This window comes from Aspergillus ochraceoroseus, assembly GCF_002846915.1.
Source record: "Aspergillus ochraceoroseus IBT 24754 chromosome Unknown P175scaffold_5, whole genome shotgun sequence".
Classification (NCBI taxonomy): Eukaryota; Fungi; Ascomycota; class Eurotiomycetes; order Eurotiales; family Aspergillaceae; genus Aspergillus; species Aspergillus ochraceoroseus.
In genome coordinates, this window is record NW_024468480.1 from 1,068,687 (window position 1) to 1,087,253 (window position 18,567).

The 18,567-nt window shown below is 49.6% G+C and overlaps 8 protein-coding genes across 8 annotated transcripts; 5 read left to right on the forward strand and 3 right to left on the reverse strand.

The window, feature by feature from the left end:
- Positions 1 to 599: 599 nt before the first annotated feature.
- On the reverse strand, positions 600 to 1,247 carry P175DRAFT_0439234 (Bromodomain associated domain protein; the record flags this gene model as incomplete). Its single annotated transcript, XM_040893951.1, has 1 exon — positions 600 to 1,247. One exon carries the CDS (start codon positions 1,245 to 1,247, stop codon positions 600 to 602), a length of 648 nt encoding a protein of 215 aa, XP_040751416.1.
- Positions 1,248 to 1,413: 166 nt separating this feature from the next.
- P175DRAFT_0263639 (transcription initiation factor TFIID subunit 7 family protein) lies at positions 1,414 to 3,169 on the forward strand. Its single transcript, XM_040892730.1, has one exon. It carries the CDS (start codon positions 1,548 to 1,550, stop codon positions 3,015 to 3,017), a length of 1,470 nt encoding a protein of 489 aa, XP_040751417.1. The 5' UTR covers positions 1,414 to 1,547; the 3' UTR covers positions 3,018 to 3,169.
- On the reverse strand, positions 3,109 to 3,878 carry P175DRAFT_0502178 (uncharacterized protein). The gene has a single exon (XM_040897324.1). The coding sequence runs from the start codon at positions 3,840 to 3,842 to the stop codon at positions 3,255 to 3,257; it is 588 nt and encodes a 195-aa protein (XP_040751418.1). The 5' UTR covers positions 3,843 to 3,878; the 3' UTR covers positions 3,109 to 3,254.
- A 336-nt stretch (positions 3,879 to 4,214) lies between these two features.
- On the forward strand, positions 4,215 to 5,224 carry P175DRAFT_0502179 (enoyl-CoA hydratase/isomerase family protein). The gene is made up of 2 exons (XM_040897325.1): positions 4,215 to 4,556; positions 4,619 to 5,224. The coding sequence occupies exons 1-2, from the start codon at positions 4,228 to 4,230 to the stop codon at positions 5,133 to 5,135; spliced, it is 846 nt and encodes a 281-aa protein (XP_040751419.1). The 5' UTR covers positions 4,215 to 4,227; the 3' UTR covers positions 5,136 to 5,224.
- A 282-nt stretch (positions 5,225 to 5,506) lies between these two features.
- On the forward strand, positions 5,507 to 6,357 carry P175DRAFT_0493825 (uncharacterized protein; the record flags this gene model as incomplete). The annotated part of the gene is made up of 2 exons (XM_040895988.1): positions 5,507 to 5,755; positions 5,824 to 6,357. 2 exons carry the CDS (start codon positions 5,507 to 5,509, stop codon positions 6,355 to 6,357), a joined length of 783 nt encoding a protein of 260 aa, XP_040751420.1.
- A 151-nt stretch (positions 6,358 to 6,508) lies between these two features.
- On the reverse strand, positions 6,509 to 7,264 carry P175DRAFT_0439888 (uncharacterized protein; the record flags this gene model as incomplete). Its single annotated transcript, XM_040893992.1, has 1 exon — positions 6,509 to 7,264. The coding sequence occupies one exon, from the start codon at positions 7,262 to 7,264 to the stop codon at positions 6,509 to 6,511; it is 756 nt and encodes a 251-aa protein (XP_040751421.1).
- A 777-nt stretch (positions 7,265 to 8,041) lies between these two features.
- P175DRAFT_0440230 (oxidative DNA demethylase) lies at positions 8,042 to 10,018 on the forward strand (the record flags this gene model as incomplete). Its single annotated transcript, XM_040894011.1, has 2 exons — positions 8,042 to 8,205; positions 8,281 to 10,018. 2 exons carry the CDS (start codon positions 8,042 to 8,044, stop codon positions 10,016 to 10,018), a joined length of 1,902 nt encoding a protein of 633 aa, XP_040751422.1.
- Positions 10,019 to 15,468: 5,450 nt separating this feature from the next.
- Positions 15,469 to 17,163, forward strand: P175DRAFT_0509991 (putative HLH transcription factor (Hpa3); the record flags this gene model as incomplete). The annotated part of the gene is made up of 4 exons (XM_040898476.1): positions 15,469 to 15,682; positions 15,740 to 16,477; positions 16,533 to 16,772; positions 16,850 to 17,163. The coding sequence occupies 4 exons, from the start codon at positions 15,469 to 15,471 to the stop codon at positions 17,161 to 17,163; spliced, it is 1,506 nt and encodes a 501-aa protein (XP_040751423.1).
- Positions 17,164 to 18,567: the final 1,404 nt, after the last annotated feature.

Here is an 18,567-nt window from a genome sequence, read left to right on the forward strand (position 1 = left end):
GAATTACGTTGGGCGTTGATGATGCTGTTGATGTTGAATTCATGTCACCGCCAGAGCAGCCAAGAAGCAGAATCACAAGATGATCATCTCATCTGCACAGCCTTTCTTGTCGCAGTTCTTGGATTTATTTGCCTGGTCTATGGTATTTTGCAGGTGAAGGTACAATACAATTATCAAACATTCACAAAGCAAAGAAGATCCTTCCCAGGCTTGGGGAATCGCATCCGTCTCGGTATCCTGTACTCTCTCTCATCCTCCTCCCTAGCTTTTGTCACTCTCCTCAATTCGGGGCACTTCATGCTCTTTTATCGAGCCTGACATTTCTTCTTTTATTTGCCAGTGTCCAGCTTATCCTCGTTAAGCTGTGGGACGGGTGCTGAGCGAGGAATGGTCGGTCGGTCAGTCGGTCAGCTATCGGGGACCCTAAGACTCCAGCCATACGCAAGAGGCACAGAGGAAGAGGATTCCAAAAAAAAGATATTTTGGGTATTTCGGTCAATCATGGGTCATTTGGTGGTGGCCAAGGTCGAAAGTCGAGACAGGCGAATGTGCTTTATTTATGTTCAAGGCCGGGGCCATCATCCAGCACGAACACATCATCATACATCCATGCCATCCGTGTCGGATAGATTGCTTGGAGCACTGCTAACACCGGACGAATCGCTGTCGGCCATGTACGGTGCTCGTGATCGCATCTGGGAGCTCCAGTCGCGGATGCTGGGTACACCACCTTCGATGACAATAGGATGTTCTTCAGCATCTTTACCCAGCACAGTCCCCGCATATCGGGATTCCTCCCCAGTTTTGCTGTGCTTTTTTTTCAAGGCCGTAAGGTAGTCTTCTTTCTCGAGCGAGTCGGCATCAACCAGGTCGCCTTCGCTGGCAACAAATCCAGCCACCCGTCTTATCTCTTGGTTGGCAGGACCAGTAAACCAGGATAGAAACCCTTCCAGGCCTCGTATATCTTCTTCCCCCTGCGCAAATTCTTCCCATTCTCGTAGTTGAGGTCGCAATGCGCCGGCATCCTGGAGTGCTTGGTAGATGTCTTCCAGGACGGGTACAGGGTCATTGGGATGGGCGTTGGCGGCGTGGGAGGTTGCAGAGGAGGCCAAGAGCATTATGTATCGAGCAGTCAGGTCGGCCATGGTATCTAGAACTGATGGACGCGTTGCGTGGAACCCAGCTGCGCGTAGGATCTGGATAATGGGCGGACGGAGGAGGGCGTTGTGTAGGTTGGGGCCGGACATGACTGGCGAACGGGAAGCACCTAGGATATGATGACGGACTCTGGAGGATCAGACGAGAGATGGATTTGAAGATTCAAAGCGAGACGAAAGTGAGGAAAGAGGCTGTGTTGGGAGGTGGTGTGTTAGAAGAAGTGAGAGGGAGGCCCAACGTGAAGGAGGAAAAGCGGACCGAAACCTCGCCTCCTCTTCTTCTCTACAACACATCTCAGTCTGACTCCAATACACCTCTTGCTCGCTCGCGTTTACATGCCAACCCCGGGCTACATTTTGCTGCCACGCTCGTAGTCACCTCTTTTCATTATGTCAGAGGCTCCTCGCCCGTCTCTTAAGCTCACCTTCTCCAAAAAGAAGAAGGAGCCCGAGCAACCTCAGAGCCAACCTACCGCCCCTCCTCCACCTCCCGCAGAAGCGACACAGCGTCGACTCACCTTGAAGATCGCGCGGAAGCCTTCTGCAGATGAAAATGCAGAGAAGCCGAAGAAGAAAAGGTGCAGCAAGAAGCGACCCGCCGAAGAGCCCGTCCTAAAGGAGCCCGTGGTCGCGATCGCGTCGGAAAAACCAGCAGGACCCAAGCGCTTAAAGCTCAACCCATCCAAAAAGCCCGGAGTGCAGTCTATCCGCATCAAAAACAAGGGCCTTGTCCCGAACAGACCTACCGGGGTCGGATACGATTCAGAAGCGTCCGATACCGAAATCGACCCTGCCATCGAAGAGCAGTTTATCCTACGCATGCTTCCCGGACCTGACTGTGAATATCTCCGAACTGCGATTGCCGAGCGCCGATTCGACAAATCTGAATTCTCTTTCAAACCTTTGACCCGCGAGGGTCGACGAGCTATCCTCAAAATCCGAGACAAACAGTACGCAGCAGCACTCGTGGACTTGCCCTGCATTCTTGAGGGCATGAAGAGTTGGGACCGACGAGGATGGTACAAATCCGCCGATATTTGCCAGATGCTTCTGGTGTTAGGGCTTGTTGCCAATGATGCAGAAGCTCTGGAGTACCCTCTCCCGAGTGATATTCAGCCCTTGGATGACAAAACTTTACAGTATCCACACGGCTTGACGCCTCCTCTTCGTTGGGTACGAAAACGGCGATTCCGGGAGCGCATCAGCACCCGCACGATTGAGCAGGTGGAGAAAGCCGTCGAAGATCTGATAGCGCAAGATGAGGCCTCTCTTGGACATCCCCGGTTTGAGCTGGTGGACAAAGCGTCGTTCAGCCGAGTGGAGGGCCTTGTTCAAAGCGGGGACTATGATTACGATGATGAAGAAGAGTACGACGACGAGCAAGATGCTGAAGGTGAGGTGGATATGGACGACACAGGCATGTTCGACGATTTCGAGGACACACTCGCGGCCGAAATGGAAGCAGCTCTAGCCGCGGGGGCCGATGCTCAAGCGTTCGGGCATGGACAAGCCCTGGAGGAACACGCTGATTCTGCCGTATATCAAGCCGGCACACCTCTGGCGACCAAACCGTCCACACCGGCGGCGGACACGTCGGGCGACGAAAGCGATGCATCAAATGGGGAAGATGGCCCTGGCGAGGAGCTCGACGATGAACAACTGGAACGGCAGCGACAGATACAACAGCAGCGAGAAGAGATTACCGAATTGGAGGCACTCATCCGGGCAGAAACGGCCAAGTGGGAAAAGATGCAGAACGCCATTCTCAAGGGCAAGCTGGCCAAACGAATTCACGATTTGAAGCAGGACCTGTCATTGAAGAAAGTTTCAGTAGGTGAAGGGGACGATGCTGATAACTGATATTTTTTTTTCTTCCTTTCTTTCTTTCTTTCTTCCCTACTATTCGATGACTATTATTCTGATACCCCAGTGCGATATGTGAGAAACTCCACTGAAATCCTGATTTTTGGGTTCTTTTCTAAACTGCATAATAAAAAGAAAGATCAATTGGAATGATTCAAAATACAGACAGCCAGACAGCCAGCCTATTTAGTATTTCCACAGTACAACCTCCAGTATGCATGCATGGCAGCCTTCCTAGCCAACTACAGGATCGCCCGTCGCTTCATGAACCACATCCTGAACATGTAACTCGCGATCCTGCTTCAACCTCCGCAGCCTCAGGGCCTCTCTCTCGGCCGTCTCCCCATCAGGCACAGGCTGCCGCCGTTCCGCCCGCTCCCCCAAAACCCGATAATGCTCCCGCCTCTTGCGCTCCATATTCGCCATCAGGTCGGGCTCCTCGCCCAGCGCCGGCGTCCCGGCACACGCACACGCACACGCATCCACCTGCACATGGCGACTGTGCCCCTCGACCGCGTGCGCAATGTCTCCTTCGTTCGGCTGCTGCTCGACTCCGTACTCCGTGTCCAGGTCGTCGCTTTGCATCTCTTTTAGTTGGTGCTCGTGCCGCAGCCTGATGCCGGCAATGGACTCGTCGCTTGAGGGGCGGGAGTCGTAGGTGCGTCGGGAGACGGAGGAGACCGGGTTTCCGTTGTGTTGGTGTGCATGGGGGGCAGGGACAGGTTGGATGCGCTGCTCGTAGGGAGAGTGCGTTATGGGGTTGAGAGGTTGCAGGTATACGGATTCTTTGGGGGGTTGGGATGGTTGTCCTGGGTTTTTCATTGTGATCCTTTTGGTATTCTCTTCTCTGTAAGAGACGAGGAAGAGAAAGAAAGAAAGAGGAAGAAGGAAAGGGAGTGAGGTTGTAGTATAAGTTTGTATGACGTCAACTATATAACTATGCTTTGGTGAAGGTTTTCACAGCCGAAAAGTGTAAGGAAAGCTAAAGAAAGAAAGAAAAGGCTCTATCTATTGATTCTCATGGTGTAAAACTACATGAATCAGAGTCTCTACCAAGCAGTCCAACTATCCTGAACCGAGGCATTTCCGTTTTGAATTATATCACTTTCCTCTCATCCTAAATTACATGTGGGATTATCCCAGGATAAATATTATCATATATAATATAGTCAGTCTACTCTTCCAACACCTATCTCCAACCAGCAAAATGGCTGCTCCTCATCCTCTCTTCACCATTCCCATTCCCTCCACAGGCGGATCCATCGTCTGCACCAATCCTTCCTCCTCCACAGCGGATGCCAAAACCATCTATATCCTCACCTTCAATTCCCCCAAGGACAACCGTCTCACGCCCACCTTCATCGACGCCCTGCTTCTCGCCCTGGACATAATCGAGCAGCGGTACCCCAGGGGCGTCGTCATAACCACCAGCGGCATACCCAAATTCTACAGTAACGGACTGGATCTCCAGCTTGCCCAGAAAACCGATGGATTTCTCGACAAGTGGCTGTGGAAGTTGTTCCGGCGGTTCTTAACGTACTCTCTCTTTCTCATTCCCCTACTAGGGAAAAAAAAAAAAAACTAACTAATGAATCCAGATTCCCCATGCCGACAATCAGCCTCATAAACGGCCACGCCTTCGCCGCGGGCATCATGCTCGCCATGTACCACGACTACCGCATCCAGAACCCCTCGCGCGGCTTCGTCTGCGTCAACGAGCTAGACTTCGGCGTCCCGCTGCAGTCGCCCATGACGTGCATCTTCCGCGAGAAGCTCAGCGCCGCTACCTTCCGCGACGTCGTGCTCGGCGCGAAACGGTTCGGGGGTCCCGAAGCGCTGGGCGCGGGGATCGTCGACGCTCTCGGCGGGATGGACGAAACCCTGGGGTTTCTTCGGGCGCGCGAGCTGCAGCAGAAGGCCGCCACGGGCATCTACGGCATCATGAAGGAGGAGATGTACAAGCATTCCCTGGCGATTCTGGACGACCATGCGGGGAATTTACGGTGGAGGGGTATGCTGGAGGAGCAGAAGGCTGGGTTGGATGCAGCTTCTGTGAGGGCTGTAGAGGAGTGGGAGGAGAAGGAGAAGGAGAAGAAGGGAAAGGCGAAGCTTTGATTCTTATACTCTATCTTTTTTTTTTCTTTTTTGAGTACTTTATATATATATATTATATTATATTATATAATAATATACATTAGCATGGATAGAAGACTAAGGGACTCTTTTGATACAGTCTGTCTTGGTAGATAAGTAACATAAAAGACTGCTTGTATACCTTTCATTGATTCATTCATGACTTCTTTATCACCCCAGATTCTATCATACACAACTACTCTTTATGTTGAATCACAGAAAATCCCTTTGCCAAATGGATGCGTACATTAAACAGTGTCAAACACGCCGAGAGACCAGTCAGTCACCATCCCCTCTGTATATCTCTGCAGGTCTCTTGTGTTAACCCGTTCTTTCCCTCTCAATCTTTCAGAATGAAACGCATCCCTTCTCCTGGTCCATCCCAGACCAATTCCCCCCAAGCAGAAGTCAAAATCATGCCCAACCCCGACGGAAACCCCCAGCGTGGACCCCCATCAGAACCTGACGAGGAAACATACTACGAAAATTACAAGCTGGGAGTGATCAAGTACTGGGCGGCCAAAGCAGAGGCTCTCAAGCAACCCGTGGCCTTTGGGGCTCCTGTGAAACCCGCTCTTCCTCTCCGGATTGACTATGACGGGGTAAGTCACATTTCTTCCCACCGGCTGCTGCTCCAGAAGAGTTATCCACTGACTCGTGCTCCTCACAGATCATCAAACCTGCTGAAGCCCAGAAGCCCGCCAAATACAAAGACACGGAAAGCTACTCTACTCTGTCTGATGATGCGGTTGCAGACATTCTGAAACAAGCCAAACCGGACTGCGAAAAGGCCCAGGCATGGATCAAGGCCCATGAATCCAGCAAGATAGCAAGGGAGCGCAGAAGGGCGAAAATCCTGGAACGAGAAGATCTAAGAAAACGCATTTTCGAGAAAATGCGGAGCAAGACCCTCGCTGCGATCAAGGCTAACGCACTGAAGAAGAAAGAGGAGGAGGAGGCTCAGGAGGCTGAAGAAAAGGCGGCCGAAGAAGATTCAGTGGAACTCCCCGTTAAGGAACAATTTGAAATCGAAATCGACGAGCATGATACCGAGGAGATCATCTGGGCCAAGGAGGCTAGTGCAAAGCTTCAAGACCTGATTTTCGATGACCAGGGCGCCGGTTCGGAGAGCTTCCTCTCGAAACTCGCCTTGGAAGAGGATGACGAGGAGATGGAATCCGACGAGGATGATTTTGTCTTTTGAAGACTCAAGTTGGCTGACGTAACGAATAAGGCTGTCCGCTCTATGTGTTAAGCAAAAGCAAGAGTGGTTTTTCTTTTTTTTTTCTTTTCGAAGAACTGTACCATAGATGACTAGTATTCTTCCAAATCAATGGCATTCTAAGCCCCTCATCTCATCCCTTCTTGCTCTTGTTCATCCCCTTCGCCTTTGTTGGACTCTCCAGTTTGTCTACTAATGGCCGGTATGGAGAGGCCAGAACATGCTCAGGTGCACGCTGTGTAGAATCATCTCGTCTAGGTTCAGCCGCTGAAGGGCGCCGTCGTTGCTCCTCATGCATCTTATCCAATGACTCCCCCAGCACGTGATATTTGGCCCAGTTGACAGGCGGCATCCGCACCACATTTTGCGGCGTCGGAAGTTTCCCCAGACGAGAAAGATCTGTAGATACCTCTGCGTCATCGTCGTCATCATGTGTAAAATTGATAAACCCTCCCGCATCCTTCGCAGAGAGGTTCCCAGCCGCAAGTTCACGCGCAAACTTCTCGGGATCCGCAGCGGCTGCTTTCTTCATCTTTTCTAGCGTCTGAATATCTCGCAGACTCTGTTGTTTCTGAAGCTGGAGGATGGATATGGCGGAGCGCAATGCAATGGCATCGGGATTCTCGCTTTCCGATATCGGAACCGGAGCGGGTTCTGGAACGAAGGTAGCCGGAGTCGCGGGGGCTGCTGGAGGAGGGAAGGCAGAAGGAGGAACCTGTGATGTTGGCGAAGGTGACGAGGCTGGTGGTACAATAGAGTGGGGTGCTTCGTTGGACGCGACAGAGGGAGTAAGGTGGGCGAAGACGGGAGTCACAGGCGAATAAGGAGGCCGAGGAGGGGTTCCAGGACGAGAGGGCTGGTTGCTGTGGTTTCCCTGTGACGGCTGCATGGCTTCCAGACGTTGGTGTGTGAGTGTACAACCTCCAAGTAGGAATGAGGGGGGTTGATGGGGCGGACGGCTTATGACGTTGGTTGTCTCCGCAGAAGCGATCAAGTCTGAATCATGGCTCTGGTTCCTAACGATGGACCTGTGGGTTGTAGATAAGACCATGAACTGGTAAATAGGAGACCATATTCTGGAGAGATGTAGAATCACACTGAAGCAGAGAGTGTTACACAGGTATGTTTGATGACATTCTGCAGGAGCCGTGTTTCTATATTTGGTCCACTTGGTTAAAGCAGCGACACTACCGAACAACTCGAGTGCGGATTCTACAGAGGTGATAATTGAGGATACTATCGGATACTCGATTGTAAGAGTTACAATTAAGAACCATTTATATAGAATTTCTAGAGAACACCCTTCAAGAAGTTATCTTGTTCAGCGCATGCGCAGTAAATGCTGTTGGTAAAGCGGCAATATTCTCTTATCGCAAAGCTATGAGCACGGAGTACAGGTTAGCATTCAATTTAGATCTGATATACATGTATAATAGCAGACTACTCTGTAACTAACTAACTAACTAACTATTGTCTATTTTTATCAATCTATTAAAATAAATTCCCAGATTTCAACCGGCGCAAAATGGCCTGATTTGGTGGCCTGATCGATGCCTGCAAATTCCTCACCGCCTTGAGCCCCCAAAAAAATCATCTCGAAAGTTAAAGCGACCCCTGGAGAATTCTCCTCCATTCAAGTCATATATCTCTTGCGCACTAGATCAAAATGAAGCGTAAGACTAACGGTCGAGAGTCGCTGGATGGCAATGGCCAGCCCGACACCAAGAAGCGAGCTCTGTCGAGCGAAGAGGTCGCATTGCGCTTCCGCGACGGTCTGTTCGAACCCGCGGAGCTCCAGAAGTATACCAAAGCCTATACCCAATCTGCTCCGTAAGTCCAATCTTCCCGGCAAGGCTATTTACTTCCTGTTGCATGGGGGGAGATGCTGATCCCCCCTGGTTCAAGTTATAAACATGGTGTCATCCATCCTTTGATCGAGCCAACTCTTCTGCGGTCCGTCCGCGACGAAATCCAAGCGCATCTTGATTTCACCGAGAAGGAAACTGATATCTATAAGATCTTCCAGTCCGGAGATCTCGCGAACTTGGACGGACTCGATGATACATCTTTGTCTCGATTACCGTCAATCCTTAAGCTTCGTGATGCCCTGTACTCAGCCCGGTTCCGCGAGTATCTGTCGTCCGTCACTGGCTCGGGGAAACTCAGCGGGCGCAAAACCGATATGGCGATCAACATCTACAATGAGGGCTGCCATCTTCTCTGTCACGACGATGTGATTGGAAGCCGACGTGTCAGCTACATCCTGTACCTGACGGATCCCGATACTCGCTGGCAGGCCGAATGGGGCGGTGCTCTACGACTATATCCTACCTCCACCAAGAAGGATGCGAACGGGGAGGACGTTAAAGTCCCGAGCCCGGACTTCAGCCTTAGCATCCCGCCGGCCTTTAACCAACTGAGTTTCTTCACCGTCCAGCCCGGAGAGAGTTTCCATGATGTTGAGGAAGTCTACCACGCCAAGGAGGGCGACGACAAGACCCAAAAGCGGGTCCGGATGGCGATCAGCGGCTGGTTCCATATCCCTCAAAGGGGCGAAGACGGGTATGAAGAAGGATTAGAAGAAAAACTCGCGGAGCGCAGCAGTCTGGCGCAGCTCCAGGGACGCGCCGATCTCTATGACCTCCCGCAGCCAAAGACCGTGACCTGCGACGATGACCCTGCCGAGGATGATGTCAAGGGCAAGGGCAAAACCAAGATGGAGGAAGAACCCGGCGCCGACTTCACCGAGTCCGATCTTGATTTCCTCGTACAATATATCGCACCGTCATATCTTACGCCGGACATCGCTGAAGAAATGTCCGAGGCGTTCGGCAACGAGTCGTCCCTGAATCTCGAGCATTTCCTATCAGAGAAGTTCGCGGCCAAGGTGCGAGCATATATCGAAGAGCAGGAGAAGCAGACGCTGCCGGGCTCCTCCGATGAAATTCAATCGCAGACCGAGTGGACCGTCGCCCGACCACCCCACAAGCACCGATATCTGTTCCAGGAGCATTCCACCGCCACCCAGGGCCAAGAGACTCCAGTCCAAGCACTCATCAACAATCTCTTCCCGTCCAAGGCCTTTCGCAAATGGCTGGCCTTGATCACAGGCGCAGAACGCATCACGCGCTACAACTTTCTTGCTCGCCGTTTCCGTCGCGGACAGGACTATACCCTGGCCAGCGGCTACGCCGGAGAAGAGCCACGACTCGAGCTGACTCTATGTCTGACCCCAACCGCCGGGTGGGAAAAGGACCACGAGGGCGAGGACGAGGGTGAGGGCGAGGGCAGTGGCAACTCGGAAGAAAATCCCAAGTCCCAGCCCGGCGAGGAGACCTCGGTGGGTGGCTACGAAATCTACATGGCCGGGGACGATGAGGAGGATGGTAGCGGCAAGGCTGATCCAGCTATTTACCGGTCCGCCGCGGAAGACGAGGACGACGGGATTCTTTTCAGTACCGCGGCTGGATGGAACCGCCTCAGCGTTGTGCTACGCGATAGCGGGACACTCAAGTTTGTGAAGTACGTGAGTGCAGCCGCGAAGGGTGACCGATGGGATATTACCGGTGAGATGGGGGTCGAGTTTAATGAGGACGAAGACGAAGACGAAGACGAAGACGATGATGATATGGACGAAGAGTAAACAGGATGTACACCACCCAAAATAGACATACCCAGATGCTCAATTATCCAGCCAAACAAAACCAAGTGAAACCGTGCCCTGCCAAGCGCAACACAGCCCCGAGTCTCTCAAGACATGTATTTATACCGGGCTATTCCAAGCGAGGAAAATGCAACTCCATCCATCCAGGTGATACCGGTTGCCACGTGGTGCGATAACCCATACCTACTAAGTAGAAGCGAGTAATTCTGCGTACGGTCAGGTTATTACCTGATTTGGGTCTTTTCAAAAATACGAGGTATCGTTCCCTTACCCAAGTAGGTAATCCACTCAACTCACTAGGTATTCAGTGTGTCCAATCTCCGAATCTGTGCGGAGAAAAAGATCAACTACACGGAGATCCTTTGATGGTAATCCTTAGGGTTTATGTCTGAGATTCTCCTCGGGGTTATCGGAGAGAATGCTCGCCACTTCCTCCTTTCTGACGTACGGACTTGTTATTATAATTGTATATAAGACTGACCTAACTACAAGGACCTTGTCTATCCCCTGGTCTAGTGAGGGAGGTAATTCGTCACACCGCTGCATGTAGGGAGGTAATCATCATATCATGTACAGAGAGAGTACGAGTCGCGTTATCATTTCTTCAAGGTTGTATAGGACAAACACACAGATAGATAAGACGACTCGTGGCGCCTCAAGCTGCCACCTAAGTAGTTAGTTAGTTAGTGCTCAAGGGCTAGAATTCCTTGCGCAGCTAACGGATTCACAACTTGAACCCCAGAAATTGACCATGTCGTCCAACGTCTTTAGATTACCTCTCCAAGCGGCCCTGTTTTTTTTCTGTCCTATGAGGTTTTACCGACTTCCTTGACATACAGCAAACGCCGGAGTTGGTCTTTCCGATTTTCTCAGCTGGTGGCTGAGGTCATCCTGGATTTGAATCAAATTTGATTACCGGGGAATCCTGGGAGAGAGAAAAAGAAAGGAATATGATTTCTGTGTGCTGGTCTGTACTCCCAAGGATAATTCATTATGTTACTATGGATCTTCTGCAACCTCCTTTCTGGCTATAGGGACAGACGGAATATGTTTGTTTTTAAGTGGGAGGAAATCATGATTGAGGGAGGCGAATAGCATGAACAAAGGAAAGTAACACCAATCATATATGAATGTATTATTATGGCTTATACAACTTTATACAACCAAGAATAACTTGAGATATGCTTGTAGAGTACTCCGTACTCCGTATTGTGTTTCACATGTGGATGGGTGGGTGCATGGATGGATGGATGGATGGAGTCACATTCTTGAAAGCGGGGAATTCCTGCTCATCTCAACAATAACTTGTCTCGAGTATATGTAGGCCGGGTTGTGTGTATAAGAAGAGTTTATAGTGGGCATATGTTTCTTGTTTGCCCTTGAAAATGAAACCCCCAGCCAGAAAATGGCACCCGCGTTGTTGTCTGACTTCGCCACTCCTTACGAGCTTCGGAAAGCAAGACAGAAACCACGCACGCACGCACCAATTTCTACATTCTTGGCGCGTGGTGTGTGGCTGGACAAGTCCAACAACCGCATGTCCAGACCACCGCCAGGACAACTTTCTTAGCGGCGATCATTCCACCATGGATGCCATGTGTCGGTTGCTGGAAAGTCAAATTAAATTATCGTCTGTCACTGTGTCACTTTGTCCAGTTGACCTGGGACCATGCATGACAATACCATACATGGTCACATCCAGCTTTCATTGTCTAATTTTTTTTACTTTGACCGAGTCACTGTTCCAGTGTTCAACTTGTTTGTAAGCGGTTGAATAGTATTAACTAACTAACTATGTCTACCTAATTTTCCAAATTATCGGACTGGTTTGCCATACCTTTTCGGTGTCCGCGGACTTATACCATTATAGTAAGGTACCAGCAAGTGAGACATCTGGTTGATAATAGTGGATTTTCAACGATAATATCCTGAATTCTTCCAGACTGACCTTGATTGCATCAAACACCCTGCAAGGACGCCAGCTGGTGTATTCTATTTCTAGGTGCTTGGCTTGGGTAGGTAGCTTACCCTAGCGTCTCTAGTACCATACCGACAGAAATACAACACCGTTACGACGATTATGACGCTTCCAACGGTAGTTCGCAGCCCTTGGACCCCTGAGGCCGATCGTTCAGTGCGGCCACGTGAATGTAGTCCATATCGAGATCGTTGCCGGTCGAGGGTAGCCTCGGTGAGTTCCACCTCAAGAAGACTTTTACCTACCTAGGTCCTATGTAATGAGGTCGTACTAAATAGTTCATCCATGGTTGATTGATGATGAGGTACTGGATCCTCTTTCGTCACCCATTACATTATTACCAAGTCATCTCAAACTCCAGATAAGACGCATTATTCAAGAAACACCCGCAAGTTAATCCCAATAAATAGGAATAAATGCTCTTCCTCACGTGGGGGGAGGGGCTAGGTCCAGTCCCCAGAAGGTCATGATGGAAATAACCTTCCAAGAACATATCGAGCAAGACACTGCCAGGTGGTAGACTGGTAGGAAGTCAATCCCTTGCCATGACACCTCACGCAAGGAGTGGAATGGCTGGGACGTTTTTTTCCTTGCAACGTGTTCTTCCACCCACCCACGGGACATTATTTTGGCACAGCATGGAGTAGTACATTCTTCTTTCTTTGTTTTGTTTTTTTGGGGGGAGGGAGGGGGGTTCATGGTAATTATTCCCTCTGCCCATGGTAACTTTCCGCCTCATGATTTGCTCACTGGGGACTGGACTGCCCCCCACTTCTTCCCGGAAGCTGATCAAAGCCTAAGCCCAACTCCGCTATTTCTATGAGACAAAGATGGCACCTTGGCCCAGGATAGCCCTCTTCGTTCTCCACCCTGGTCCCAAACTTTTCAGTTGTTACATGTTAGCAGTTAGCCTCGTTCTCGACCCCACCAACTTTTCTGTAAGCACGTACTCCGATAGTGTTCCCAAGAATGCTCTGGACTCCTGGAGTTGTTTTCTCCTCCTTGTTGTGGGGCAGGTGGCGTGAAGGATAAACGACAAACTCAAAAAGGTCCAACTGCCATGAGTATGGGCGCAAGGTTCGCCGGGCGAGATCTACATTGGGATTTCCCAAGATAGATCCCACGTTTGCCCAAGTCAGGCAAAGCTTCTTACGCGGGTGATTTTCTCGGAGAGCTTAGGTAGGTATCAAGACCCTAAATCGGGACATTATCCATCGCGGACTTGACGAGTAGAAAACTCAACAACTCAGCCCAGAATTGGTTATTTTGAAAATATCAAGCTACCCTAGGTAGGGTGATTCTCTAACGGATAAAGGCACCATATTCCGAGAGGTTACAAGAGAGAACAAGTCCAGGGATATTATTAGACCAGTAACTTCTCCGGTCCCTGGCATTCACCGTAAAATGCAACCAGGCTCCTCGGGCCAGCTGTCAGGTCACATGGCCTCTATAGACCTCAAAAAGTGCCTCGTGGCACTCTTTTTGTTCATCCTATGCGGGATGATTTCCGCCCGCAGTAGCGCAACATCTATTTAATGCTTGGCCACCTCCGTTAGGTTTCCAGGTCTCGGTCTTAATTCGGGTTGGAGTCCTTGGTGGTGATTACCTACCTAACTGGATCGTCCAGTTCATAGATGGGATGGATTTGATCGTCAACAATAGTGGATGACAAGCTTAACTCAAAAACAGAGTTCTCTCATTAACTCGAGTATCGACGACTTGGTACCTACTTAGTTAATAGTTCTGGTATCTTGTACTCTGTACTTTCAAGATGTGGATCCACCAAGCACTCAAAATTCTGACATTTGAAGCGATGGCTTTACAACACTCACCACGAACATAGGCAATTCTAATCGAGAATGTCGGGGGATATAGTCAATGTTGCTGCCAAATGGTAACAGGCTTGCGAATAGCTTCAATCTCTGCTCTTTTTTAGTCATCTTAACTTACTTGGGCTCTGTATTGTGAAATTTTCGGGGAAGTGGATCTAGAAATATAATCAAAGTATTATGATAATATAGACATCGATCTCGGACTCCAATAATTGCTCCATTTCCCCACTTTAACCGCCGCCTCTCAATCATGAATTCATCCTGTTGGAATTCCTTTCCTTATCCCCCTTTCGAGTATCATCTTCTTCTCTCGCTTATTACAACTCCTTGTCATACACCATTAACTATTTGACACAGATCTCTCGCTTCTCTCCCACATCCCAGCCTTCGCTAGCCTGGAAATCTTCCATCGATAGCTCCCGCGACTAAACTGAACCTCCCTAAACTCTCTATTATTCACATGCTGGTCTGCTGCTTTGGAGCCAGAAAAATCTTCCCCTCCCTCCGACCCGTCTCTCGTTACATACGATCAAATCTGGCCCTTCCCTGGCTCTTTCGTCGGTCCCCGCAGCTTCGTTTTAGCTGGTCACCTTTATCTTCGCCCTAACGGCTCTTCCTTACTGCCCAATTGTTCGTTCCTTCTGCACCTCATGCCACGTTCTGCGGCACCTCTAAAACGTTTGCACTTCAATTAAAGGTAAAAGACCCATTGCGACAACCCACTCTCCGGCCACTCTCCGGCCAACTGCCCTTTTTGTTTTTTTTTTCTTTACATTTTTGATTCTTTTCTTCTTTTCACCAGTCAAATGACTGACATGGTTAAATTTTTCTACATTTTTAGGGAAAGAAAAATTACCTACGTTTTTTTTTTTTTTTTTTTTTTTTTTTTTTTTTTTTTTTTCGGCTGCCTGTTATTCGATCCCTCGCCGGTATTTACAATACAGCCTGTTCCTGTCGTATTACCACGCTCTGCCCGCCGTTTTCCTACAACCTCCCGACGAACTTGTCCCTTCTCGACGCAACCTCCCTTTCTTCACAACTTCTACGCCTCCCATCCTCGACCGCAGATTGCTTACTGCTCGTTTCTCTGGACCTTCGCCCTTAAATCCACCCTCGTGAGCATTTGCTCTCGATTCCGGACGTTTTTCAACGTTAACCCGCGCCTGTCGTTTGCGGAAGGGATAATTTGCCTAGCCCGCTGAAACACCAGCACTACCTCGACGACCAGATTTCCAATACAACCACTAGGGGAATTAGGAGCTGCGTTTGACAACCAGTTTATCTGAACTTGGCGAATCCGAGAAAATAGCCGGCGACTGATCAAGTCGCAAATTGGCTCGGTGCGACAAGCAGACCAACGAGCCGGGGGCCGGGTATCCACGTGTATGCGAAAGTGCTAAACACGACTCCAACGTCTCATTTACGAAGAACCTATTTCACAGCAACCTGGGAGTTGATCCTGTGACTTGCTTTTCTTGCTCCGGAATATGAGATAGTGCATCCTGAACTTTCCTGCGCAGCGACTCGTTCCACGATACAGACGCTCATTAATCCATCTTACGTTCACTCTCCCCTCTCTTCGGATTGTCTCAACAATCACCTCTATCAAAGACATCGCGATGGAAGCCACTCTTGCCCACCGTCCATGGGAGCCCACGACAACAGGGCCGCAGACCCCTGCGGTCTCGGCCACTTCGCAAACTCTCCCTTCCATATCCACGCTCACCGCAAGCATGGCCAACACTTCAGCTCCGGCAGAGAAGTCACCCGGGAACACATCCTTGAATACAATTGAACGCGACTCGGGGAATTGGTCGATGCCTCAGAGCACACGTAAGTTTAGTAGTCTGCATCTATATCCTTCAGTGTATGTCTAATAGCTGATTATAGGGTCGTCTACTTACTCTACAGCAACGAACGGGACTAGTAACTATCCCTCTCTCTCATTTCTCACGTCCTCTCAGCCGTCCCCCAACCGCGTTTCCTACGTCTCCGATCGATCACCATATCCTAACGATCAATCCAACACGAATACACCCTCTTCGGCGGGACGACAGCCGTCTCCGAACTTTGGCTCCTCCCAGCCCAATCAAGCGCTGCCGTCAATCAATCAAAATTACGAAACCCCTTCTCAACGAGGGAGCATTGTAGAACCGGCGGAATCACGACGGAGTAGCGTGGACAGCAGGATGAATCAGGGCATTAGCTCATTGGCGATAAACCCCGCCTCCCCTTACCACAGTACGAACGCTTCCCAATCTTCCATTGTATCAGGCTTGCAGAGAGAACGTGGTATATCAATGGATGTGAATATGAACAATACTTATCGCGGCCCTCGCTATTCAGGGACCTCTCCTCTCTCTCCCTTGGGACCCCGAGAACATCGCGGATTTGCGGCTGGCCGCACTGCCCCCGCAATTTCGTCAAATCCTCGATCTGAAATCTACAACGCGGAGGCTCCCACCGCGGGTCTTGCATATGCATTCCCAGACCCGGACGTTGCACGAACCAACTCAGTCTCAACGACCAACGACAAGTCAGTTTCCCAGTTCTCTCGCAAGGGTAGCACCGCCGAATCATTAGCCAGCAGTATATATTCCGACTCTCGGTTACCGCACGGCCAGCATGGTTTGTTTCCCAAACTTAGCGCTCAATTCGCTAGAAATGGACTAATCAGTTATAGAACTTCCTCAAAATGTGCATCACCACACTCTGCAGCATAAGCAAGTCCGTGGTTTGATCGGAGACGCTGAATCGCACGCTGGCAGTACTCCATACAGCAGAACACCTGAGCTTAGAGTAACGCATAAATTAGCGGAGAGGAAACGTCGAAGTGAGATGAAAGATTGCTTTGAAGCCTTACGAGTTCGCCTTCCTCAAAGTCAAAACAACAAGTCTAGCAAATGGGAGACTTTGACACGAGGTTAGTTTCTACGCTCCCTTGGCTGATTCCTTTCAATTAACTAAATTTTTTTTTTTTTTTTTTTTTTTGTCTTTCAGCAATCGAATACATTAGCCAATTGGAGAAGTCCTTGAACGGCGCTCGCAGAGAGAATGACGTACTACGGACAGAGCTTGAAGAAATGCGAGCTCAGCTGAATCCCCAGCAATCAAACGGCCAGTCTCGACCAGCATCTATTTTTGAGCATCACCCAATGCCCACGCAAACGAATGGCCAGGCACATGGGCCAATATTTGGGAATTATCCTCCTGGGCCCGGAATAACGCAGGAACAACCACGTACACTGCCTCCTCTGATCAATGGATCAGTAGCCCCCATGCAGGGCGTGCAATATACCGACGAACGACGATAACCACGCGTCAATTCGAGCCACCAGGTGATGCCTAAAGAGTCATCGTTTTCAAGTACATCTCTGATGATTATATCTATTTTCACCAAACCCTATATCTTCTATCATGCTCTGGACATTCAACAAGCTCTTTTCTTTCTCCCGATTTATTTCTATACCTGCGGTACTTGTAGATTTTATCTGGGTGGTATTCTGTTTTCAGCGGGAACTGTTTTCTTATCATTCTTGATGTTATTTTTGACTTTTATTTTCTCATCCTATGACTTTCTGTCTATGAGGGTTACTTCTGCGTTCCCTTTCCCTTTTTTTTTATATATATCTCTCTCTCTTTGCATCATGACATGTCTTGAGCCCGCCCTTGCATTGGAGAAGGCATACCTCACTTGGGATCTGGGTATTGGGATGGAAGGTGCGTGTTTATCGTAACGATATTGCGTCGGCCCTATGGGAGATGGGTACAGGCGTATGCACCCAAAAAGCATCAGATATTTGGTCAGGAGTGTGTATGGGATCTGGTTTGGTATATTGATATTTTGTTGATGACGATGCATGCCCTCAAAATGGAAATTTGGGATTCAGGCGCAACTATGAGCCCTTGCCATATGGGCCCACATATCAACGTATTGAGTAGATGAGCCCTTCTCTGGGAAATCGTATGGATCCCGATTAGGTAGGTTTACGGTGTCGACGCAAGCGTTTCAAGTCTAGTTTTGTCGAGTCAACAACAGGCTACCGGTAGATCTATGGCCCTGGAAGTCAAAACAACTACTATTTATGTATGTCCTGGACAAGGCGAATAAAGTCCGACTACTTCGTATAGAGTCTGGCTGGATTCTTCACACGATTTGACTTATGGAGCTCCTAAGAATAACCACCAACGAGCAGCTCCCGTCGAAGCGCCGACATTCTGCATCCCGTGCGGCGGCGGCTATAGAACTACCACCACTGCTTGTCTCCCAGCCAATCCCTTCATCTTTCCACCTTTCAAGACCTTCGCATGCAGCTTTCCATCGCAACGTTCACCCAATGGAGCAACTTCAGAGAGCTACTAGCGTCTCAGATCCCAGGACTAGCCATCTGTCCCAGAGATTGGATTCTGCACACCAGCCAGCCAAATACTATGGCCCGATGGAGACATCTCCGCTATCTCATCCAGCCTCTGCTGGAGCTTCATCCTTCATGAGATGCTTTTGCTCTTATACCTCTGTTTCTTGTTTTCTTCTTTTCTTCTTTTCCCCGTTCTCTTCTTCCTTGGGTCTCTTTGTTTCGCTGCTTTCTTTCTCGGGTCACAAGTCAGGTTTGTCTGTGATTTTCTTTCATTTTTTTTTTTTTTCACTTCTTTTATCTCTCTTTGACTTACATGTTTTATGGCCTGAGAACAACAATAGCTGGATCTATGGTGGCGTT

Bases quoted from the DNA above. Each gene is read 5' to 3' on its own strand.
- P175DRAFT_0263639 (XM_040892730.1), top strand. From the start codon at position 1,548: ATGTCAGAGGCTCCTCGCCCGTCTCTTAAGCTCACCTTCTCCAAAAAG.
- P175DRAFT_0502179 (XM_040897325.1), top strand. From the start codon at position 4,228: ATGGCTGCTCCTCATCCTCTCTTCACCATTCCCATTCCCTCCACAGGC. The intron at 4,557-4,618 runs GTACTCTCTCTT...TAATGAATCCAG, and splicing joins TTGTTCCGGCGGTTCTTAAC to ATTCCCCATGCCGACAATCA.
- P175DRAFT_0502178 (XM_040897324.1), bottom strand. From the start codon at position 3,842: ATGAAAAACCCAGGACAACCATCCCAACCCCCCAAAGAATCCGTATAC.